This window comes from Melospiza georgiana, chromosome 3, assembly GCF_028018845.1.
Source record: "Melospiza georgiana isolate bMelGeo1 chromosome 3, bMelGeo1.pri, whole genome shotgun sequence".
In the NCBI taxonomy this organism is placed as follows: domain Eukaryota; kingdom Metazoa; phylum Chordata; class Aves; order Passeriformes; family Passerellidae; genus Melospiza; species Melospiza georgiana.
Window position 1 is genome coordinate 41086507 of NC_080432.1, and position 25503 is coordinate 41112009.

At 40.4% G+C, this 25503-nt stretch overlaps 1 protein-coding gene across 1 annotated transcript in view; it reads right to left on the minus strand.

The window, feature by feature from the left end:
* The window catches only part of PLB1 (phospholipase B1), a 77834-nt gene that overhangs the window by 23927 nt on the left and 28404 nt on the right, over positions 1 to 25503 (minus strand). The window contains exons 23-44 of the mRNA XM_058020692.1: positions 25324 to 25375; positions 23436 to 23516; positions 21864 to 21929; positions 21068 to 21168; positions 18279 to 18360; positions 17578 to 17682; positions 16866 to 16961; positions 16310 to 16381; positions 15600 to 15659; positions 15149 to 15209; positions 14367 to 14425; positions 12508 to 12575; positions 11535 to 11578; positions 10192 to 10300; positions 6410 to 6461; positions 6191 to 6271; positions 5033 to 5098; positions 4509 to 4609; positions 3611 to 3692; positions 3036 to 3140; positions 1522 to 1617; positions 361 to 432 (exon numbers count right to left, since the gene is read on the minus strand). Coding sequence (XP_057876675.1) covers positions 361 to 432; positions 1522 to 1617; positions 3036 to 3140; positions 3611 to 3692; positions 4509 to 4609; positions 5033 to 5098; positions 6191 to 6271; positions 6410 to 6461; positions 10192 to 10300; positions 11535 to 11578; positions 12508 to 12575; positions 14367 to 14425; positions 15149 to 15209; positions 15600 to 15659; positions 16310 to 16381; positions 16866 to 16961; positions 17578 to 17682; positions 18279 to 18360; positions 21068 to 21168; positions 21864 to 21929; positions 23436 to 23516; positions 25324 to 25375 — 1711 coding nt within the window. The remainder of the gene's footprint in view (positions 1 to 360; positions 433 to 1521; positions 1618 to 3035; positions 3141 to 3610; positions 3693 to 4508; positions 4610 to 5032; positions 5099 to 6190; positions 6272 to 6409; positions 6462 to 10191; positions 10301 to 11534; positions 11579 to 12507; positions 12576 to 14366; positions 14426 to 15148; positions 15210 to 15599; positions 15660 to 16309; positions 16382 to 16865; positions 16962 to 17577; positions 17683 to 18278; positions 18361 to 21067; positions 21169 to 21863; positions 21930 to 23435; positions 23517 to 25323; positions 25376 to 25503) is intronic.

A 25503-nucleotide genomic window follows, 5' to 3' on the forward strand; every position in this document is an offset into this window, starting at 1 on the left:
AGATTCTGAGTTTTCAAAGCTGCTGTGGTGCCCAAACCTCATTGATTCTGATGGGAAAATTAATGCAGCATGTTCTGTTGTTTGCTGCTTGAGCTGCCTCTGTACTTCACAAACAACAAAAGACAACATCTGCTGTAGCTGCAAACACACCAATCAGCACTTTGTCAATCAGTATTCACTGCACAGCAAAGTGGCCATGGGACACCAGTGCAGGTATATGAGAACACCTGCTCTCTCCGAGGTAAACAGAACAAAGCTTGAAGCAAGCTTATTCCAGATAGACCAAATCCCTGCTCTCTGCAGCAAGCACAAGCAATACAGCCTCCTGACAGCCAACTTCCAAAATGTGGGTATGTTTACCTGAGCTGGACAGCCAAGGACGATGTCAGCTGAGAAATCAAATGAGTCAGCTTTCTGGCCCACAGGCTGTAACTGGAAACAAAGACAAAAGAATCTATTTTTTAACCCTGTCAGTTCATCTTAAATTTGTAAAACAATTCTAATTAAAAAACTCCAACACAAATATACCTTTCAAATCTATATAAAGGTGCCTGTATTTACAGACCTAGATTTACAGCCAAGGTTGAAATGCATCTACTTCTCAGAAAGAACATGGCAACTGCAAAACAAAAGAGCAGTTCTAGAAAGAAGCTTAAAATGGGAAGTGGAAAGCTACAGTGGTTCAGTTTAAACTCCTGGAGGATTTTGGCAGGCACATGAAGTACCTTGGAATTTTGCCAGACAGCAAGGTCATAAACTTTCTTCTCTTGCACAAAAGACATTAAGAGTCCCTCCATTTTTTATAGCTAAGCTGCATGATGGCATCTCCAACAAAAGGTTGTTTATATGTAGAAGATAATACCAAATCTAATTAGAGGTACTGCTTGATGATTGCAAGCAATCATGTCAGCTGTTAAAATATTAATCCAAAGTATATGGAAGTTACTATTCTGGATCCAAGATACTGCTGCTGACTGCTGGGTACTCCTGCACTGCATCGCTAAGTAAAATGAGTTTGCTTAAGCAATCTTTAGTGACTCATCTTTATTGAGCTTAACTCATTTCCAAAAGTAGTAAAACTGAACTGAATTAAAGCCACTTTAATTCCTAATGAGACATTAACAACACAGGGATTTAAAACAAACGTCTCAGTAATCAGTTTTAAATTGACAGATGCAGTTACAATTCTTTATTTGGTGGTTTCCCATAGCAGCCCATAGAAACATCATCCTTATTAAGAGCCATTCTGCCTTGCATAAAAACAGATGAAGAGGATTTGAAGTCACAAAATGACTGTGATCATGCACTTGGAGCACCCCTCTCCTCACCACACACTTTAAGAAACAAGAGGTTCTAGGCAGAGAGCAGTGCCAAAGCCAGAGGGTATTTAACTAGTTAAGGAGAGACAAACCCAAGGTCCAGAGTTATTCAGGCCTTAATTGCAATGCTTATTTCAGAGATATTTTAATGGCAGTCAGGTCTAGGTGAAGATCTCACTGTATGCAGAACCTGTCAGCTTACCACAGCATTCCACAGAGCCCTGGCAAGCTGAGAATGGCCTTTCTGGCTCGGATGGAAGCAGTCAGGAGAAAAGTAGGAGACATCTGGTTTCTCTTTCTACAAATAAAAGCATAAAGGACATATGAATGTAGAAAATCCCCACACTTCCAATTTGGAGTTGCTGAGGCCAAATCAGAACTAGCAAAGAGAGATCCATGCTACTTGCTCTCCCTGCTCTATTGCAGAAAGGCTTTCATTATCTGGCAACACAAACTGTACTTCAGCACACCCATGAACGACCAGAAACACTTAGCTAGAGATGATTAACTGCCTCCATGGGCAGATCCATCCAGAAGCAGTAAAACCACAATTTTCAATTATGGGTACAGTTCCTCTTCAAGTTCTGCAATGAGTTCCTCTCCCTTGTTGTCATTAGAACTGGAACGGCATGCAGCATTATGCTCTACAGCACCTCCTGCAAAGCTGTGAGTTTTGAAAGGATCAAGAAGCAAGTAAGTGTTTGGTGGAAAGCACACCAGAGTAGTCTCCTTTCTAAAAAAAACCTGTACTTTAATACAGGGTTAATACAGGTACTGGAGGATCTGGAGGAAATGGAGTTTGGAAATTTGTCTGTCACATGAAAACTGAGATTAGGGTCATGCATGACTGAAACAAGTATTTTTGGTCAGAGCAGTTCTTCCTCAAAACTTGAACAGTTTTCTTTCCGTGTGTTTGGACTTGCTTTTTAGAGGACTGCTACCAAAATTTGCATCATATATTTTGCCATATTTAGAGACAGAGTTTTCAGTTCAGGAACATCTGAATGTTGTGTGAGATAAGAAATTGAAAGAACATCCTGAACTTCTTAAAATCTGAACTAATGCTTGTGAGACTACAAAAAATGTTCAGAAATATTTTGCTTAATAATCGCTGCTCAGTATTTTGCTCCAACTCCTCTCAGCTCCAGGTACATATGAAAATGTTTCACCTCTAGTGAAAGTTTGAGTCTTTTCCTAGATTTACAGTTACTGGAACTTGCCATTCAAGGAACTGAGATATACATCAACATATGAACTACATAAAACTTCTATGAGATCATAGGTAAGGTTCCCTTTCTGTTAGACACAGAAAAAATTAGTTATGTGGCACAAAGGGGAGCTGATGCCATAGTCCTCATCGATCAATGTGGCTATGTTGCTTTAAGAAGTGCAACTTAATAACTTGGTCTTTTGTTAATCATGTTTTATTTTCGGGAAGAAAAATATTTTTGTTATTTTTGTACTTCAAAGAACATACTCAAACACAACTCTTAAATCAAGTTTTGACTCATTTTCCAAAACAGCTATTGATATTGACAGAACAATACATAAAACTAAGAACTGCTTCCTATATGAAGAAATCTGTTGTACTACACCAAAACCCAGCAATTTCTCATAAGAAAAGCAGAACAAAATGAAAGTATTTTGAATACAGTCTCTGTAGGTAAGATACCCATCCTTAGTCCTTTAAATGCAGAAATCACCTTTAGATCATACCTGATCAAGAGGAACCTTCAGATTTTGAAGGAAAGGCTGGATGACAACTGTGAAATTTTCATGAGTATCATATCTGCCAGAATCTATCAGTCTCTGAATGCCAAGCTGCAAGAAACAAAAACCCACCAGCAATACTTCAACTACAGCTCTGCATCAAAAACCACCAGCAATACTTCAACATCTCTGCATCATAACTATTTTCTTTGTTTGCATTTTCTGAGAGCACTGGAATCAAAAGGAAGTTTTACTCATGAACTTAAATAGCCACAGCCATTGACAAAAGAAGGCTGAGATGCTGCAAAGGGGCTGAGAAGGTTGGAACACAATGCTGAAACTGTTTGTCAGGGACAGGGTTTTGGTGACTAAACTCCCACCAATTAACCTCTACTAGGAAACATCATTTTTCTGAAGACCTCTGCTGCTAGTTTTGGTCACATGATAGTGTTTTGATAGCATCAAATGAGCTCTTGCTGAGTCCATAGTTTGGGTAAAAAACAGATATGACATATTGCTAGGTAATCAAGAGCTCACCTCTACAGGAAATAAAGTAACTGCACCACTTTTAATAGTCATACCTGGTAAGCTTTGATGGCGTCTCTCACCATTGTGAAATTTTCTGAGTTTTCTTCTCCTGTGAGAACACAGCTACACAGATAACTGTGGGGGAGGTCAGAGGAGAAAACAGGAACAAAGAGAGTCAACCATCTGATAATGCAGAGACCACCCTTTGTCATGCAATGCCCTCATGACATGGATGTAATAAGGGAATCTGTACAATCGCGTTTCTGTGAAAACATCTTATTGTCCTTGCTATTGTAATTTCAAGCCTTAATTTTATTTTCTACTGCACATGAATGATACTACTTTAAGTAATTTTGGTTTCACACCCAGATATATCAAAGTAGTGCACACTGTGTAGTTTGTTTCATTAATTTCACCCTGGCATCCAAAGGCCCTGCAGACTGGCAAAGGTGCACACCAGAGCCCCTGGGGCTAGAAATATAGTATTTTGAAATGTACTGCCTGTTTTACTTCTGAGCTGACACCTTTCCAATCAACAATTCCTTTTGCATTCCCAAGACAGAGAATTTGTCTCTGTCTAAAAGGTCAGCAAAGAATGCAAATTACCCATTGCGCTAAAGCCTCTGAAACAGGGGAAACCTGTCTACTCCTCAAAAACATCACAAAAAAAGGCTTGCAAATCTAAATGTTTGTGCACTTCAACCCCATCTTGAAGAACTCTGTCTCATTAACTTTAACCCTAACCTCTGAGGTGTACATTATGTCCAGTTCTAGACATGGAAAACAGGTCAAAGCCAAGAGAAGGAAGCGCCATCAGGCAGGGTGATGTCAGCACTGCATGGGAAGGAAGTCCACAGGACTGTGCTGCTACCTTTAAACAACAGTTCAAATTATGAGAGAAGCACAAAATTAGAACACAAACAGGACAAAAAGAAGTCAAACAAGCCTTACTCTGCCAAGTAAGTGGGGCACTGAACTGAAGGGTCCACAAATAACTGTCGCAGAACGGTGATGTCCTCCACATCAACCAGACTCACTAGAGCTTTTGGAACCTGAAAGATAAGGTTTGGTTTAGAAGAAAATGACTGGTTACACAGCCCACAGTGCATTTATTTTACCCCAAAGTCCAGTTATTTGACACCACTTCCCTTTCTTCACCACTGGAAGGATAAAAAATTTAAGATTGAAAAAGCAATAAACTCCCCCAAATCAGCTTTTGATTTTTTTTTCCCCACACCATAGCTCAATTTTACTATCTGTCATTTCAGACTGCATCTCACTACTGCAGATAGACAAGACAAAAGAAATTTTTTTGTATGTTTTGTACCAGAATGCAAAAAAAAAATAAAAAAAAAAATAAAAAACAAAAAAAAAACAAAAAAAAAACCAAAAAAATCAAACAAACAGAAGAGCTAGCATCAGTCAGTCATGTCTCAGTGTGAGCTAGAATGCTGGGATAATTTCACAGTACTTGCCTCCTTGTGCAGAATATCAAGAGTTTCTTGAATCCTTTTGATGTAATTCCCAGCTGAGTAGTGATCCTGATAGAAACAGAAGAGATTACTGTCAAATGGAGACACAAGGAATTTAGGTTGGGAGGCTGGAGAATCACATTAATTCACTTCCTTTTCTGCCCTACAACACTGTGGTCAGTAGAATGTTCTTGCTTCTTTCTAGATACTGGGGACTCTAACATAGCAATTAATCCAAAACATAGGGAGGCTCGGTGAAATTTTGGATTTAAAATAAATCTTGTTGAGTAGCAGCATATTTAACCCAAATCCACTGGGCCCTTCATGTAAAAATGCAGGAAGGAACCCAATCTGAATGCATGCTGAACAGCATAAACCAAGCAGCCACAAGCATGCTCACAGCCAGCTGATAAGCTCTCATAAAATTACGTGAAATCATTGCTAGTCAAGGTCATAGCTATAAATAAGGCTATAAAACTTGGCAGCAGCAGCAGCAAAGAAGCCTAGCAAGGCTCCTGTAGAAGAAGCACATTTCTCAAGCACAAGGGGTTGCAGGAGAATTGAAAATGCTCATAAGAAGTGAGCATATTAAAGGCAAGAGAGTGAGAGATGGCAGTGAAAGGTGGCCTCTCCCTGCCGCCTGCCCACTCAGCTCCCATGACCTCCTTATGGCAGCCCTAAAGGCTTCTCCACAATCCAGAGAAGCATAACATTCAAATAAGACTGCAGCAACTCCCCTCACATATACACCTCAGCAGTCCTAGCACCTCCCCACACTGTGAGTTATGGTGTGATGACAATTGCAGGGCGGCACCCCTTTGAACTACCACTGCCATTCTTGGATGCCTAAAGAGGCCAAGCTAGAGCAGAGCAGTTACCACATCAGAGGAGTGAGACATTTCTTCCCTTCCCTTTTTTGCTTACGGTCAAAAAACAGTAGCCAAAGCAGTGGTTCTCATCCTGGAGTAAGCCAGAGAAAACAAAACCATCCTACTCTGCTGCTGGTAACTTTTTATATCAGGGTATTGCCAGCAACAACCCCTGTCAAAACACACAGCAGCCCACGTATAACTCATGTTATCTCTGTGAAGGCTTTATGATTTCCCTTGAGGTGTTTCTGCAGTGACAGCACAGCTGGAGATAACCAGTGTCACTACTCACAGGGTCTTTGCAATAGATGCACAGGTCGTTGGCTCCAATGTGCACTGTTATGAGCTTCCAGTCAGCACTGAAGTCAATTCTCTGTGCAATAAAGAAGAAACTAATGAGTCTGAATTTCTTTACCTTTGTGAGATGCACATGGTGTCATTGCAGGTGCATCTGCTGTGTGAAGCAACGCCTATTCATGCTGTAAATTTGAAGGGATCCCAGACTACTTACCTGATCAGTTTTCATAAGACTCACAAGACTTCTCGCTTGGGCTGGCAAGTGCCTGGAAAGAAGGAGAACTAGTGAGTGAAAGTAACACCCGCATTGAGAGATCAACATGGCCATGCTTCAGACATCTTAAATCAAGTTGACAGATATCAGAAAGGCTGAGTGAGGACACAGTACAATACTCATGTTGCTGTGATCAGATTACAGGTTCACATCTTGGAAATAAAATCAACATCAAATCAAACTTGATTATATTATATTATTGATGAATACAGATTTCACTCAAGTTCAGCAATAATCTGGAACTGTAAGTTCAGCTCCCATAACAGTGCTTAGCACCTAAAACAGCTGAAAAGCCAAATATGGCAACAGTTGTAAGCTGAGGGCCTCTGTAGAGCCAGGCTGCTATCAACCTATTCCTTGTAGACTAAAACACAGGAATCCCCAGTCCCAAACCTTAGCTGACCTCTTGAGCAACATGTCCCTGAAAAATGTAGGTTTCAGAGCTCACTGTGCACACCCTCCTCATTTTTGGAGCTTGCACCTACAGCACATAACTATACACTATGCGTACACAACTTTTCCAGGGTAATTAAAAATCCAAGAAACCTTCAAGGTTACTCAGACAAATTAAGATGACAACCTTGCTGTTTTCCAAAAGCCATGTGAGTACTCTCTTTCTCTTTTTTCTGTACACATATATATATATACACACACAGATAGGATAGATAGATAGATAGATAGATAGATAGATAGATAGATAGATAGATAGATAGATAGATAATCTAAAGTGCAATAAGTTTTGTGCTACCTAGGTTGAGTGCTTCAGCTTTATTTGCCCTGACAGACTGGTCTTCAAAAATGCACAGGGAAGAGAAGAGAATGGGGTCAGAAAGCAGTGACCTTCCAGGCAGGTCTGTGGTTCAGAATGAGCTGCATCTCCCTCCAGGCTCTTGTTAGAGACACTGGCTGTCTGTCATTTCTGGGAGCCTATCAGCTGACATTAATAAGCATGACACTTGCTTTGTATGGCAACCAGAGTTTAGCTCCCCTTTGCAAGGTTTTGTTTACTGTAGGAAAAAGAGAGGTCTCTCACCACCCCTGTCCAGCTGAATATTGATCTAACACTGGCATGGGAGCAGCTGCTGAGGAATGAGCCCTGTCATACATCTGCTTGTGCACTGTGTGCATGTAGTAGTTCTTATCACCATTACCCTTGTCCAATGTCATAACCTACTTATTTATATCTATCACAACCCACAAGTGGTCACAGTTTCCTTCTGCTCTTACTGTGGAAACCCCTTAGCTAGACATCATCTGCAATACTGACACAGAGGAAAACTCCACTTATTGATCTGATGGTCCACAACATATTTGATTTCTCATACAGTCAGTGAGGTGCTGATGCATCCTGAGCCAATGCAGTCAGCAAGATCCAATAACATCTTGAATGAAGTAGTGCCAGCAATGATCCATCCTTGAACTGCAGTTTCAACCAAATTTAGATCTTGACCAATGGAAACAGTTTGCTAATGGGAAATACAGATATTCACAATTCCTGTCACCTGTTTTCTCCTCTTACTCTTAAATTCTTAACCTTCTTTTTTGTTTCCACATGAAATTAGAGACCGCAGCCAGGCTCTGCTTCAGCAACATTACTCAGATCTATCCTTAACTCTATCATGTTGGCAATTAATGCAGATAGGTTTAGGAACATTTTGCTGTATGAGACCTACATTACTACATTTTCATCTAGTTCAATGAAGAGCTCTTCAAAGCAGCCATGAATTTAAGTTTAAGAAACCCTTACACCTGGTTTCTATAAGCTGGTAAGGCTGCAAAAAAATCTGATTTCAGAAATGTCCCAGCACCTCTGGAAAGCACTTTCCAGATAACCATAAAGCAAGGCAGACCAGGTAACAATTCTTAAATACCAGCATTAGCTAGTGGACGTTTTTTGCCCTGTGAATCACTGAAAAATGGATGGTTTTGGCTGATGAAGAATAAATGTTGAATTGCATCATCATTCCAGGTCAAATATCTAAAGCAGGAGAAACATTTCCTTATGTTGCAATACATTTCAGTACTTGACTAGGAAGAATTCATCTTCTCAGCTACATCAAGAACCAAAACATTATAGGACAGAGCCCCAAAAGAAGTGTTTGAGAGCTCAAGAATAGTATTTTACAGGACTTTACTTTTGCACAACTTTCTGCAGAGAGTTATGAGACAGAGAAACAACAGAAGACAAGCAGAAATCTGGCATGATTGTTGTCTCTGTCTCCTTGCTGAACATTTACAAAACATGGTTACAAAACAAAGACAGCTCAATTTCATCATGTTTATCCAGCCCAGTCACTTGCAGGGGAAGAGAGAAGACTAATTGGTATCGATGAAATAGGCAATTTTCATTAGACTAGCATCCATCAACTCATTTCAGACAGCTAACAAATAGCTGTTTAATAGCAATGCCTCAGCTGCTGATACAAGCTGCCCTAAGTCATAATGGTGACTCAAGCGGTTGTGTATCCTGCTTCAAGTCCTCCCACTAAACCTTTTTGGGATTTAGCTGATAAAGAATATGAGACAGGCACCTCTCTCATACTTTCATGCAACAAGCGAAAACTGGAGGTAATGTGGATACATGCTGCATGGAGTATGTTAATAAATTCTCACTGATGGCTGAAGCACATTTCACTGACTTACACAGTTACATTCGTTCATCACCAGATAAAAAATGCCTTCTCTCTGTTCTGTGGGGGCTGTAGGATATAGCAGGGGACCTAGCAACCTATTTCTGCCAGGAAATCCAAGTATTTACTGAGATTACCAGAATGAATCAGAAGTTACACAGGGCCTACAGGAGCGCAATAAAATAACCTGATAAATCCTAATAATCTTTGCTTAGATACAGCAAACACAAACACCTCTCTTGGCTTCTGAAGTTCACTTCCAAGACTCCTTTGGGAAGCAAGATGAATTTTTCTTTAAACAAACAAATTAAGGTCTGTGTAATAGCAACTCACAATGTCAAATCCAGGCATGGTCTGCCAGATTCTGTGCCCAAAGTATGACTGAATTCAAGCAGCCATCTGCTTTGTTAATTAAACAGCACTGACTTTGAATAAGTATCCAGGGATTTCTAGGATAAGCAATACAGCAAAGCTCAACTCATGCAGCTTCCCAGGTGTGACTAAAAGCAAAGAGCCAAATTCAGGTGACTGCAATGCATTATAATCCCTATTACATTGGCAGAACTGGCTCCAACTGCACCAGGTCTGCAATGCACCAAAACCCATGGATGACCATTAGTAATCCTCTTTTCTTAAGATTCTAGACTGGGTTTTTCCCCATCTCTCTCCTGTCCTTTCCTGCTTGCTTATCCAGAAACCTGAGGCCAGAATTACATAAGACTTCATCTGTTTTACTCCTAGGTTCTCTTATCAATTCATTACATGCTTAATTTATAAAATCATTCACTTTCTCAGAGATTTACTGACTGATAAATAGATAAATGAATAGATGTTGAACAGGAAGAGTAGAAACCTCCCAACTGTTTCTGCCAGTTTCTTGTTTGTGAATTTCATAAGGAGGACAGTTAGTTTCATTTGAAAGCTCAGCTATGAAATAAACCCATACGTTTAACATGTTTTGAGCCAATTTCCACTCTAACTCAACTGGTTCTGCTTGCTCTTCAGAGCAAGTTGTGACAGCACATGAGACAGTTGAAAGGCAATTAGATGAAGCATCCATCACCTGCAAATGTAAAACAAAAAGCTACATACTCAGCCAGTGCTCCAGGAACTGCCTGGTTAAGGAATGCATTGGAATCATTCTCATTCCCGATACCGGTTGAGTAGCCCGTGATCATAACATTGAACTCTCGAAAGATGTCTGAAAAACAGAGGTGACTATGAAGGCAAAAAGATTCCAGCTGTTCCCTGCCTGCAGGGACTAAAAGAACACAACAGCACTGACACAGTTTTGCTCTCTGACAGGACAGCTGCTGCTGGTCAACTTTGATGGATTCACCAAGCGGTGGGGAGAGGGGTCACCACTGCAGTGACTCAGACAGCAGCGTGCTTGCAGTGCCCTGCACTGGCACCAGCAGATAAGATGAGCAGAATTAGGGAGTACAGTGTACAGTTCTCTCTCATTTTGTAGTGGTTAAAGCCTAAAACAAAATTATCAGTCACATGATGTTGACTTTGTGAAGTGAGTGTTAAGGGTCCTTCCGCCAAGCCGCAGCTGGTTTTCAGCTGAAGCATCTGGGTCTGCTTCACTGCTGTGCAAAATCTCATACTACTGACAAATGTAAAGAACAAAGCCTCAGGTGCATGGCTCTGATTAAGTTACACCACGTTCTCCATAGTAGTTTCCAAAAGGAAGTTGGCAGAGTAACTTACAGCTGAGAGTGAACATGGCCACATTGTAAACTATAAAATCTACTTCAATCTCAAAGACCGAGTTTAACCACATTTTAGTGAGGGCTTTTATCAAATGTAATGGGACTCAATGAATCAATTAATTGCTTATTCCAATTATATTCCTGTTACATTCTGCTTAAAATAATGGTCAACACACAAAAGAACAGTTTACTGGCCCTCTTCTAATGGAAGTTTATTACTACAGCTGATCCAAACTGAAAGTCATGTAGCTCTACATTAGCAATAGCCTGAGCTATGTAAAGTTGCAAGTTTCAGTGAAGAGAAATTTAAAATTATTCCCTTCAGGTTACATGTATGAGTAGGCAGCTTTATTTACCAAAGAGGCCTACCCTATGCAAATATTTCTTTTGGAAAATTGTGATACAATATTTATTAAAAGCAAATGTTAAGTACGTCATGACCAAGGACATAGCAAGGTTATTTAAAAATTCAAATAATACTCACCAAAGAATTGAAAAGGGAGAGGGAAAAGAAAGTAAGGGAATTTCTATCTGTTCTCATCTTCGCTGATGAAGGCAACCTTTTATTTTTTAATTGTAGCATACTGTTTCTTGTAAAGGTTCTTGTTAATTACATTAAGCAGCTTTGAGATACTTATAAGCTCTCTATAAATCTATCAGAAATTAGTCCCCTGCATCTCGTCAATCTTGCCATTTATATCTAGCAAAGCATTTACTTACTAGGTAGAGTAGTCACATTCTCCAACGATTCATCTCCTCCGATACTAAAATGAGAAAGAAAAATCCCACTCAGTCACCTCTTATCTGGACACAAGCAACAAACAAAGTGAAAATCTGCCACACATCATGGGGAAAAGCAAAGGGTTATTAATTTGGTAACTATCATTCTATCAGAATCCATGGAGACAGCAGAAGTGGAAGTGCTATTGGGGAGAACAGGTAAGGTTTCAGTGGTGGAGATGCTTGTCAGAAAGATTTACTGCTCTTGCAGATGTACAGGGGTACAGTCAATCTTTTATCAAGTGACAGAAAAATGTCTGACATAGCTTAATACTCAAATGCTTAATTCATACTTAAGTACTGCAGACTAGAAGGTCATCTTTGAGGCCCACTCCAGCCTCATGAAGCCCCTCTAAGGGAACACCAAACACAGACAACCCTTGAGTGACAAGAGAACTTCAGCAGTAGCTCCTCACTCCTCCTGCTTTCTGCACAGGGATATATTTCTCCAGCTTCTGTGCTGACAGGACATACTGAGGCCACGCTCCAGCTTACACAGAACTGCTTCAGTCAATATCAACAGCAAAACAATTTAGTCTTCTATGACTGTGTGTTGCTATATGTGGCAAAAGCTCTCTGGCCAAACAAACTATTTTCCATGACACTACAAAAGTTCAGAAATAGAAAACTTTGAGAAGTCCTAAAACCAACCAGTTCTGACTTGTTTTGTAGATTTCCAACCTGACATCCCAACATATAAATACAAACTGTTGCAGGCAGCCAAAAATGAAAGCATGAGAGAGATCAAAAAGCTTGCTTAAATTGTTGAAAACGTTTTCTGTAAAGCTCCCCTTATGACAAAATCTTGATACACCTTCAAGAAGTGCTACCCTGAGAAGTAACCTTTTTTTCAGCTTTCTGACAGCTGAAAGACCAAAAACACATCTCTTCATCACCTTGGCTGAGGACTTACCTCCAAGACAGTCCCCGGTATTGAGTGACCACATCCTGGAGGGTATCTGAGGCAATTCCTGAACCAGCCTGGACATTGTTTTTCATTAACCAAATGAAATTAAAGCACAATTACTAATGCAATAGTAACTAGTAGTACAAGTACATAAACAAATACAATTTACTAATTTAAACAGAATTACATAGTTTTTTAATTTACTGTTTAATTGAGTGGATGTCTTCCAAAGCTTTAAAATGTGCCAGACTTTTTCCAAACCTTTATCCTGAAGGATACAACAATACCTTTCAAAATTATTTAAAAGAATCACATTGTATACATGACACAAAATGTATGATGGAGCTGTGGAACAAAGACATGGGTCTACATGAGCCAAATAACTCTTTTACAGTTGCATTAGTCAACAGTGATGAAAACATCTCAATCAAACACACAAAATGGCTAATGATATGAAACACTACATGAACTCAGCAGAGAAAAGAAGCATGTATCAGAACAGAGCACCATAATTCATACATACCAGTTTGAAAACCATTGTGCTAAATTGAAAGATTTACGGCAGAACAGGAGCAAGGAGGAAGCACTCTCTACACTTACCCCAAAGAAGGAGGCAAGCTAGCAACTACACCCCTCATAAAATAGAATTCATCAGCAGAGTTCCTGACAGCTGTGATTGTATAATTTCATTCTAAATCTAGGTGCATGTTAGTACTTGAGTACAGTACTAAGCAGCCTATTTGCTGCTACCTTAGATTAAACCACAACACTACATTTCCTTCTATGTATAAACTTCCTTGAAATAAATGGAGATTGGTGCTCAGAATAACTATGTACGAGCCAAGTGCAGCTCTAAGACAGCAATACACCATTGCATGTTCTATGAAAGCTGATTCTATTCCCAGAGCCTACAGTCTATACTTAGAAGAAGAAACACTGCAGGGCCCTAGATATTAAAATGCAGCAACCATGACCATATACAGAATGTATTTCTTTTATTAATACTGCAGGTTTACATCAAAATGCTTCTATTTATTTCAGTAGCCTCCTGCGTGTAGGAGTTGTAGCACCATGTCTGCCAGAGAGTTGTAAAGGGCTCACGGTTTGTACACACAATGTGTTTGTTGTTAAGGCTCAGATTCAGAGAAACCTATGCTCCCATTACATCTTTCTGTCTAGTGTTTCCTTTGACTAGTTGTAGGATTTCAATCTTTGACCAATATGAAAGGCGTAACTGTAATATAAGATGTCTGGATTTTGAAACATATTCCTTCTTGACCACCAAAAATAATCATCAGCAGCAAGAATTATATTATGATCAAGAAGCCAGTTAAGAGTTAAAACAGGCACAATAAAATGACTGAATATCTTTTGGAGGGCATTTAGTCAGAGGGCTCTCACACCATACTTCTTTATTTCATTAATGCTAAAATTATTAAAATGCTATTATCCAAAACCATTTAGCAGCATTCTGTTCCTGAAAGAACCGAGGCTGAAAAAAAGGCTCATCAGTTGATTCTTATGCAGAAAAAAACTTTGAAAAGCACAGTAACCTAAGCCTTGTGCTATATCCCATTAATTTCAACAATATCTGCTCTCTTCTGCCTCCAAGCCAGCAGAATACCTAGGCAACTCTTTAAAGGCGCCTGTGTTTTTGCTCGAGTTCAAAAGCATGTGAATACATGTGTGGAGGAAATGGAGCATTGGAAGACTGACACCTTCTTTCTTAATCTGGCTGCTAGATCTATTATAATCCATGAATCAACAGATCTTTGGTTCTGGGTACCACAGCTATTTCCTCTCCACTGGAGCAGGCACATGTTTATAGTTTTACCAGGAGAACAGTAAAAACACTTTCTTCTCACCGTCAAAGAATCCCCAAGGGCTGCTACAACTTTCACATCAGCTGGCTTTAGGGAGTGCACTGCAAAGGAAACAGGTACAGTGGAACCTGGTTAGGAAATAGGTATTTTTTTTCCTCTATTGTGTATGTGAAATATTCCATTGTCATTGTGATGCTCTGTCACATTGTTTTTGCAATACCCAAGTGATAAGTTAGAAGTTCTTTCCAGCTCATCTCCTGTGATTGTAGCATCAACAAATGCATATTATTCAGTACTTCAATGGTTAACATTGCTACCAAAAAGACATGAGAGCAAGGAGCAACTAACAATACGTGGCAAACAATATCCAGCACCAAAGTGAAGGTAAAACAATGCAGAATTACACAAAGCAGGAGCAGCACACTAAAGACTTCAAAAGACTAAGGAAAAGACAATATGAAGTTATTTGAAAAATCGAATATTGCTAAATTCCAGACTAACATGAATGAAGCTGTGTTTCCAGTTTCTTTCCATGACATTTAGGTGAAATAGCTTATAAGCTATGTCAGCACTCAAATCTGGATTTCATCATAAGTTATGTCGAAGTTCTCCACTGTCAGTTAGTTCAGTGAAGCTACTTATTCAGGATACTACCTTGCAGGACAGTGTGGCATTGTATCTGTTAAGCATCTGCTGAAAAACATGACATCCTCTCTGAGCAATGTTTTTCACAGTCCAGCAATCATTTCAACCAAAAATTAACATCCATCTTGAAGGACAGCTGAAGGTAATTCAATCTCTTAACATAAAGCAGGCAAGACTACCTGAAGTTGCAGGAGGGGAGGATGGAGACCTGTCCTCACACGGCAGATGGCTTCCATAATTCTAAAGAGAAAAAAGAAAGCTGAAGAGCACTTGGCTAGCAAATACAGTCAGCAGAAACTAGGATCTTCCCAGCAGAGGCCAGGTGGATAAACCAGAGCCTCTTCAGCCTCTAATTAACTAGACAGGTCTTGGTTGCTCAACTCAATAGTCATGTTCAGTATTGCTCAGAAGAGTGCAGCACCCTGTACTGATAGCAGTGCTGTTTCAGCATGTGTTCTTACAGGTGTTTTCTGATGCATTTTGTCTAACTCAGGGAGTACTTCCCTGCTCTGTGCCATGCACTCAGCACCCCAAGCCCCTCTGGCCAAAGACTGATTTCCCCTGTGCTGCAGAACATAACTCATTTGGTTACCATACAGGAACAGATGGGATGGTGATGTTGACACTTACTGCAGTTTGGTTAGGGTATGTGTAATTACTGTTCCTGTATGTCCTCAGGAATGGCTCAGCCTACAAAACAAGGCAATCTGAATCAATGCAAAGCAACAGAGAAACACGTGGAGATTTCCATTCCCCAAACTTTGGCTCTCAGATGTCAGTAGATGATTAGCAGCTTGATAAAAATAAAACAGAGGGATTCAAAATAAATAAATTAATAAGTGAATAAATAAATAAATGAAAGGCCTTTTAAAAATCTGTATAGCAACAGTGTAAATCTGGGTTATATTTTTAAAACAGAAGTTAGAGAATACTCTCAGGACCCCACTGTGAGTGTCTCACAAGAAGCTTGTGGCCCCCTCACAAGGTATTCCCAGTTAATCCTGCAGAGCTATCCTAACTGGTACCAACACTGCTCTGTTTCCCTCCACTGAAGCTCTGCCATTCAGTGTGGATACTTGATGATCTCAGGTAGGCCAAACACCCTTCCCTTGTGTTCTGGCCAGCTGTGATGTGTGACTCTGAGGAAGCTGACTCCTGCTTGCCCTCCATCCTCTCCTGGGTGAGCTCTCATGCTGCTCTTGGTGGCACTGGCACAAAGTGTGGGAGGAGGAACAGATCATCCTCACAGAGCCAGAGCTCCAGGCACTGGGTAAAGGCTCCCACAGACCCCCAGCCACTCCCAGCACCTCCACAAAAACACAGACAGCCTTGTAACTTACCTCAGATGGACATGTGAGGACAAGCTCATCATCTATCTTCTGACTGTCTGTCTTCTGCCCTACAGGCTCCAGCTGGGGGGAAAAGGGGATGCACAGAGGAAAATCAGATGAGTACCAGAGAGCAATGGGTGATGCTGTGCTGCCAGTCATTGGAAACCACCTCTGCAGCACAGCAGGACAACTGCAGGGCACAGCAAGACAACTGCAGGGTACTGCACCACTGCTGGCAGCTGCCCATGCACTGTTTCCTTGTGTGCTGAAGAGGCTACTTCCCACACACCTGGAATGTGGCCTGCTGGTCATTGTGCCTGACAGGTGTCATCTTCCCAGGAGACACAGCCTGAACATACCCAGCTTTAACATACCCCGAGATTTACTGGCTTGATATGACTGGGCTAACAGTTCAGGTGACCTTTCTTCATATGATCACTCTTTTCCTTTGTAAACACAATTCAGAAGAGACATGGCTACCTAGTAGATCTCTGGGGCATTTTTGCTGCCAAGGGCAGGATGAAGTGAACAAGGAGAGAGCAACACAACCTCTAAAAAATCTTACCATGTTGTTCCACAAAGCACGTGCAGCCTGGGAATGAGTCTTTTGGCTGAAGTGGAAACAATCTGGGGCAAAATATGATTCATCTGGCCACCCCTCCTAGAAAACAAGATAGGTGCTGTTACAGAGGCAGCAAATATGCAACAAGCTATGTGTTTTGTCTTCTCTCTTCCAGTGAGATAACAAGGCCTCTGAGGCAAACAGAATTAAACCAGGCCAGGGAAAGTTAGTAACTCAGAATTAAGAAGCCTTTTAAAACTCTTTAATATACTATTCCCAAAGTAATAAGGAATACACTGTGACTCTGAGTACAGAATATCTGGGCAGAGATATCAATTTCTTTATTTCCCCTGAGATTTACACATTACAGACCTTTGAAACATATGGGTTTTCTTACCAAAGGTCATTTACCAAAGTACTGTAAAGGACTTGATGTATAGGGAATGTAGAGCAACTGCTTCCTGATTAAGATTTTGACCCAAAATATCTACTTCATGGCTGTCTAACTGCAGTGCCCCAAATCAAGGTCTGTATTCCTGTTGCCCAGTATCTCATATTCCATAAACATTTCTTGCAATTTTGGATGGTAACTGAACATAATTATTAATTACTATGTCAGGAAACTGCTAGCTACATTTACAGCCAAAACAATTTTGACAAGTCAGTGGCATTGCACCAGGATTTAATGTAGGTGTGGTTTTCTTGTTAGTTTTACCTGTGTTTTTGGCATTTCAATATTAGTCAGAAATGGCTGCATAACCACTGTGAAATCATCCTTTGTGTCATACCTTCCACTCTCCACTAACCGGCGGGTGCCCTCCTAAAGAGTAAAAGAAAAGTTGTCATGGTTCCTTCTTCTTGTTCAGCTCATCAAGCTGAACACCTCACCCAGGGGCTGCCCCTCCCTCCTTCCCAGCTTGTGCCAGGCAGCCAATGCAGACACCTTTTTGAGACACCCATCCCGGGCTTCTTTACAGAGAGGCAGCCTGGGGATGCCTGCCTGACTGACAAGGACTGGCAGCCCGCTCAGGAATTAGGTTTTCTGTCAAAAAGATGTCCTTCCAGAACTACCAAAGTGTTTTTGGTTTGGCTGACACACTGTGCCTGAAAACTTGTTCCTGAGTTAACATGTTGTTTGACTTAACCTGATTTTCAATAACATAACTGATCAAAAAACTCCTGACTCTCTGACATATTCTACTTTCTATGGCTCTGTAACAATTATTCTTCTCATCTGTTTTGTTGGTTTAGTGAAAAAGAATTTTAAAGATCCTGATCCTACTTTTTATAATCACAACTACAAATACATCATAAAAATAAGTGGAAACTGTCCCCCACTTTCAAATTAGCCCACCTGTGGTCCCTTGATCAACAGAAGGATGATATTAAACTTCTAACAAATGCAATGTGCCTTACTTGATACATTCTGTTAAAGTAGATCAACTTCTTTAGCTCATTGGAGTTGTTCTTAGGGTTTATGACACAAGGGCACAGCATCCTGTGGGATAAGAGCATTGCACTGAGATTTGCTCTTCCTTTTCCCCCCTTGCTTCCAAGCTGATAAGCAGCAGGATTAAAAGCTCTGAGAGGGATTTCTTTGAAAGGCCATTGAACGAGAGCATTACCTCTCACCTCTGAGTTTCTTCATAGCCCCAATTCTTGAGCAGAAACACATTTATTAGGGATAAATTAATGAACAGAAAGCGAGGAAAAGCTTCCATGCTAGCAAAAGCCACACTGTGTGCCCATGGCAAGGCTTCAGCACCAGGAATGATCTCTGTGAGGAGGGGCCAGGGCTGCGTGTTCTGGACACAGCTCCAGCAAATCAACCACAGGGTATAGCTGAGCCCCTCAGCCAGACTGGTGGAGTCTGTGAAAATCTACCTAAGAATGGGCAGAAAACACCAGAGAGAGAGAGAGAGAGAGGAGAGAACAACAGCAGGAACAAGCAAGAGGTGCTCCATGGCAGAACAGGCATCCTGGAAGCACAGCCAGGATGCCCATGAGTGTAGGACTCATGTGGGAGTACAGGATAAGAGTGAGTAGGAAGGAGGGCAGAGAGAGACCAGATCCAGAGCCCAAGCCATGCCTGACTGAAGGGGCTGAGTGTACCCTGCAGCAGTAACAAGGGTGGGGGGAGAGATGCTTGGAGAAAGGTTGAACCTGAGAAGGAGGGAGGACAGGTGCTTTAACTGTTCAACTTCTTTGTTCATTCATTTTTCCAATACCAGAATCAGTAATTAAATGTTTATGCTCATGGACAACAAATACAATTAAGTTCCCCAAATCAGGTCTGTTTTGCCTGCAACAATACTTGGCAGGTGGCTTCCTGGTCTTTATTTTGATCCATGAATTTTCCTGCTCACAGTCCTTGTTTTCTCCCCATTGCTGGGGTGGGGTGAATGAGCAGCTGTGGGAGTGCTTGGCTGGCACCTGGGCCAACCCACCCCAAAAAACTGTTCACAAGAACACTTGTGCAACATGCTTTGCTTCAGCAGAACTGTGCAAGCATCCTTCAAGATGGAAGATTTGTTGCCACAGATTCATTCTAATCAGCTGAGAGTCAGAGTTTATAGTGTGTACCACAGCAAGGCTGGCAGAACACCAAAACAATCACCAGGACTGATGCAGAATTCTCCATGCTTAGAGAGCCATTCTAACCTGAGACATTTTAAGATTCTGTGAACTCATGTTGGCCACCTTTATCCCTCCCCTGAGGTTTTGATCTTTCTAGCACATGGATATTTTTGGGATGTTCCATCTTCCTGGGCATGCCTCATCACTACTTCAGAAATCCAAATTAGAAGAAGGACTCTTTTCAAATATCCTGACAGTGTGACCACAGTAAAGCATCCCTGAGAGAGCTCTTAGAGAAATACCTCCTATAGAGATGCAGTTGATATATGTAAAATATGCACAGATCTCTACTGTGTCCCAACTTGTCTTAATGGAGACCAGCTAACAAAAGCTTTTACTTCCACAATGCATCAATATGAGAACAATACAAATCTAAAGAGTGTTTTCAGAAGTTCCACAAACACATGTTAGGCAACATTAGTAGACACATATTCTCTTTAGGTTGTTTGCTACTCTCAGAATAAAAAGAAAAGACTTTCAAGATCAAAATCCTCCTTAGGGTGGTTCTTCTACTCAGCAGAATGGCATTTGTTGTCCCACATGGGCTCTGCTTATCACCCTGTAAACTTGGCTTGCTGCCAGACAGGCAAATGTGAAATTTAGCATGGCACCTGAAATAATGTGGAAAGATCACAGCTATTGTGAGACAATCTAATCTTAAAGGCTTTGCTAACTATCCTTGTCCTAAGATTAGGGCCTTGAGATACCTGTGGTACCTGTGTACTCTAGCCAGTAACCTTTGTAAAAATAAATAAATAAAATTTTCAAAAGAACTACAACTGGGAGTACCAGCACCCTGAGTTTCAAACCCAATTTTCCACTGATAGCCACAAGGAAGGCACAGCAAGAGGGTTGCATCTCTTCTCTCCTGCAAAACCAGTGGCTGCCGACATTCAAAGGACAAAGTTATTCTCCCCATCTGTCCAGAAAAGCAGAGACTTGCTTTTCTGAAAACAAGCAAGTCTTTCCAGAAGCAACTCCAGGGGACAATGCTGTACCCCATCTGAGTCACCAGAAGTCCACTCAGGGTGCAGGCTTCCCACCTCAGTAGTGGACTAACACTGATCTGGAAAGGATTGTTGAGCCACAAAGCAATAGGTGGCACAATGAAGCATCCAAAACATCTACTTAAGACACTAATTAGAGATAAAACTAATCATCAGCAATGAGATTACAGAGACTGAAAATTGCAGAAGGGAGAGGGAGAGTTTTAAGTGCAGAAAAGTAAACCTGTAAACACAACCAGAAAACCTTGTATCTTAGTGTCTTCTCTATTGTCAGCAAAGAGTGCCCAGCTGAGCTTTCTCTTCTCTGGCTTGAGCTCACTTGCATGGTAAGTGTGGAGCCAAAAGTGGCACCTTCATAAGAAACAATAACAGCAGGGCTCAGATACAGAGACAGCCTCTTCTAAGTGCTGTGCTGAAACCAAAATGTAGGGACAAGCACAGAGAAAGATGTTTGGTAGTCTGAAATATGAGATCCTTTTCCCTTTAAGAAAAAACTGCAACAAAGATGTTGCAGCCCTCTGTGAGCAGCAATGAGAGCTGTAACATAAATGATCTGCAGACCTCATGAGCAGCTTTGGGCAGTTATTGTTCTTCGATTGATGCAGCTCCCGGAGCTTTGGAATGTACAGCATCGTCACCAGGTTCACATATGCCCGTGGAACCTGCCAAGAGGACAAACAAATCCTTAGCAAACTCCTGCAGCACAACAGAGTGTTGGTTTTGTCCCTACACAGCCACAGCAGGCCTTGGTAGCAGCCTGCTGATTCAAGCATTGTGTATTATTTATGACAGAGGTATTCAAAGTACTTTCTCAATAATTAATTCCCCACACAAGCAATACTAAATTACAGCCCCTGCCTGCACTGCCTAGTTCTGTTCTAAATGTTGAGAGCTGGTTACTTGAAAATGATGGCTTCAAAAAGGTCCAAACAAGTTGTTATAGGTCTCAGCAAGACCCAGACACCTGCTAACTCTTCAAGTACTCTCATCATTCTTCATGAGGAATATCAGAATCTCTCTCTTAATGACCACAAAAATATACTTATTTGCAGTTTAAAGAACAAGCAAAGCATTTTCCAATCAGTTAATAATGTTTGCTCCACATTGTGATAATGTTTTTTGATATTATTTGTCCACAGAACATCAGCTAGATCTGTGAACATCCTTATTCCTTTGGTAAAAAGCTTCACCAGTTCTTTTTGCCTTTCACAAAGATTTTCCTGTAAGCAAACACTTCTGGATACAGCAGTACTCTGCAGATGAATGCAAGGAAATAAATTCTTAATCAATTATGAGTGACTGCTTAGAAACAGAACAGAAAATCCCTGCTCCAACATACTAGAAAAGTTTGTTTTACCTCTTTGTGAAGTAAGTCCAAAGCTATTTGTATATTGTAGGTGTAATTTTCAGGAGAATAGCGTACCTGTTAAAGCAAGAGGGTTGTATTTTATTATTAATTTACTCAGGCAGGGACAAGAATGACTAGCTGGAGTCTCTCACAGTAGTGTTTATGTTTCTAACTCTTGAGTCAAAAGTAACAGTCATAGGCAAAATGATCCTGTCTCTGCTTTTCTTCCTTCCCATCACAGCTATCTCACTAGCAAGAAAAGAACTAGCAGCCACTGGATATCAGTGAGGATGAAAATTCACAGGGTTTTATCAAACATCACAACATCCTCAATTCCTAGGCTTGCTTGGGCTGGTCTTAAAAGCTCAGCTAACAACTCATTAACAGGGGCCATATATATGGGAGAGAATAGTTGGTGTAAAAGCAAGTTAATTTTTGCTGTATGGAATATTAGAACATGTCTCCCATATGCTCCTTGCCTGCCACAAATAATAACTGGCAAAACTTATGTGTTTAGCTGGGAATGAAATCACTTCATATACTTGTCTTTCAGTGCTAAAATTTCCTTGATCCATTTTAATGGTTTAAACACTCTAACTTCATTGTCTTAAGTAATCCAACACTTATTTTTTCACTTGTGGGACTACAACAGTCCCATAAAATTTCTTATGAGAAATGCCTGTCTTATTTTCAGCCTTTTTTCTCTCTCGTTTAATTTCATGCAGAAGTTGATTGAGAGCCCCACTTGCCTACTCTATAGAAGCAGACAGCTCAGATCCCTTATTCATTTCCTAAGTCACAGCTCAGCAAGAGTTCTGTGGTTGGCACTATTTGTACTTGTGCCACACAAAGATTGTTGTGATCCTTGGATGCACACACGCTCTCCTTGCCACCCACCCATCATGTGAACAAGCACTTTGTGTTTGGGTTGACAGCAGAAGGTAGGAATGCTTAATTTCCTCCTTCCTTGTTTTATAACCATCTTACTGTGCTGCTTTGCTGTTCTTCCTCATCCAAAATTAATCATGAAGGATGACAAGTATGTGCTCAACTGCCTGTGAGTAGGTAATCCTCACCACTAAGTGAGGAGTCTGCCACAGCCTTTCACCTCCCCTACAATCACACATACCAAAGGCTAGATGTATGCATGTTTTTTTAATATACATATATATATACACACTACATTATATATCATAGAATTAGCATGAGCTGTGCTTAGAACTTTTCCCATAGCACTGAAAATATTGAGAGTACCAAGTAAGACTAAGGAGTGTGACAAGGCAAAGAGGAGTAAAAAACACTTGGCATTTTATCTACAGGAGGTAAAGTCACTATGCAACAAAAAGTTATCCTAGTTAGCAGCAAAACAAGGTCTCAACAATTATGTCATTTACAGGTGTTCTAAAGTCATCTCTAACACTATGCTGAGGAACCTGAAGGTCTCAGCACAGCTGCATTCCAGAGCTGCACAAGTAAGACCTAAGCTACTTTGGTCACCCCCCGAGCTCCTCCCTCTCACCCCCAGCAATGCATAAAGACCTCGTGGCTTGACTGGCCCAGCTCCTGCTGCAGGGAACTTACTGGATCCTCGCAGACACTGCAGAGGTCATTTCCTCCTATAAAAAGTGTTATGAGCTTCCAGTCATTCTGAAAATCTATTCTCTACACAGAGAAAGAGATGGAACAGAAGTGCTTCATTAAAAAAAGAAAAGGAGGGAGATGCCAGCAACATACTAAATACAAATTTCCCATTTTCAGAGTACGTGGCTATCGTTCCCTAGGCATCCACAACAGAAACAAGTTTGTAGTCATGACTGAAGATGTAGAAACTGCTGTGATCTAAACCAAAATTACAATATCAATGGCATCAAATTATTTGCTTCAGTAAGGTGTTGCTCAAAACCTATCTGTATGCTTTTTTTAGTAATATCTTGTGCATACAGAGTGACTCTTCCTGCAGTCCTAGAAATATATCTTCATACAAAAATTATGGTATGTGTTTTACTGTGTGATAAATAATGCAGCTTTCCTGCTGGTAAACCCTGGGGGACAACATATTTCAGACTTGCTGACAGATAAACTGCAAAGAACAGTGGGACAATATTAACTCAATCTAACAATAATGGCAAAATATTGCAGCACTTCTTGAGAAACAAGGACTTCGCAAAGGGATAGCTAGCTAAATCAAGATAATTATGCTACAGTAAATAAACCCCTTCTTAGCTTTGAGGAAAGGCTCAAATATGCTTAGTAGCATGTTGTGGATGTTGTGCTCAATATTCTAATGCTTTAATTTCAGTGCAAAGCACCAATAGTGCATCAGCCTCCTTTTTCAAAGGCTGGAGTCAAAGTATCTCTGCTAGTAAACATACTGTTCAGTAGTTTGATCTCAGAACCAAAAAGAGGGAGAAACTCCCTTCTGCACTCACCAAGTGTTTTCAAAAGTGAGAGTAAAAAAGATCTCTTAAATCAAAGATAAATGATATCCACCACAATCAGGCTTTCTCATCAGAAGGAACTTCACTAGTTATATAAAAACAATTATTACATAAATAAAAGATATTTCCATACATTTCTGTTAACATTCTCAGGGCAATAAATTTGGCAGAGTAGTGTTTAGAAACTTTGAATGAAAACCATCCAACCGTTCATCGTTAGTTGGTGCTCCTTTTAATCTCATATCAGATGGAAATCTTGTTTACAAGAAAGTGAACCAAGAAGGAAGGTACTGCAAATATTTTTGCCAATATGTACACACCAGAGTATTTACACTAAACATGCACATAGATATCTTGAAGGCTTTTTGGCTGCTTTCCAGCTACACCATTGGAAAGCCAAACTATTATAGTGTAACTTAGGTCACTAATTGCATAGCATATTTGTCAAATTACAAATAGCAAACATTCAAAGCACAAGCTGAGGTGAGAAATATGCAAGCAATTCTCAACCTAATGTGTATTTTACAGACCATTAATCAAATAATTTGTAACAATGAATGTGTACCTCAAAAATCAGCTGCTGACTAGATGAAAGAAGGGACTAATTTGTTTTTTTAGAGTCCCTTCCTCACTTCACATGCTCACTCCACACAATTTGCTACTTGAAAAGCTTGCCCTCAACATCCTAGCATGTATCATTTTTTCTGGAAAAACCACTTGCTTACAGGATAATTAATAGCACCACAGCAAAATCCTCACAGAGAAAGGGTTCTGTTATCTTACAGGGTGACACAGGTTGGAAGCAGAAGCAACAGCCCTGCATTTACAGCCACTTCCAGTAAAAATGATGGAAAGGTTACAATTACCTGGGCTTGATAGTAGCTATCATATACTGGCAGAAATTCATTTAAGACTAAATTATAGATTATTTTGTGCTGAACTCACACTCTGCACTGGGAAGTTTTATGCTGTAGAAATTAATGATGCTATGTCACTTAATTCTAAAGATATTCATGACATGTTGAACTCACAGAATCATTCATCATGCGGTCCACCAGTCTCCTAACCTGTGCAGGAACGTCCCTAAAAATAAAAGAAAAATAAAATCATAAAATGCATTAATAAAAATTTATAGAAAGAATCCTGCATAGATAACAAGGCAAAGAGGAAAGCTGACTAATGGACATCAAAAACCAAAAAACTCCAAAGAA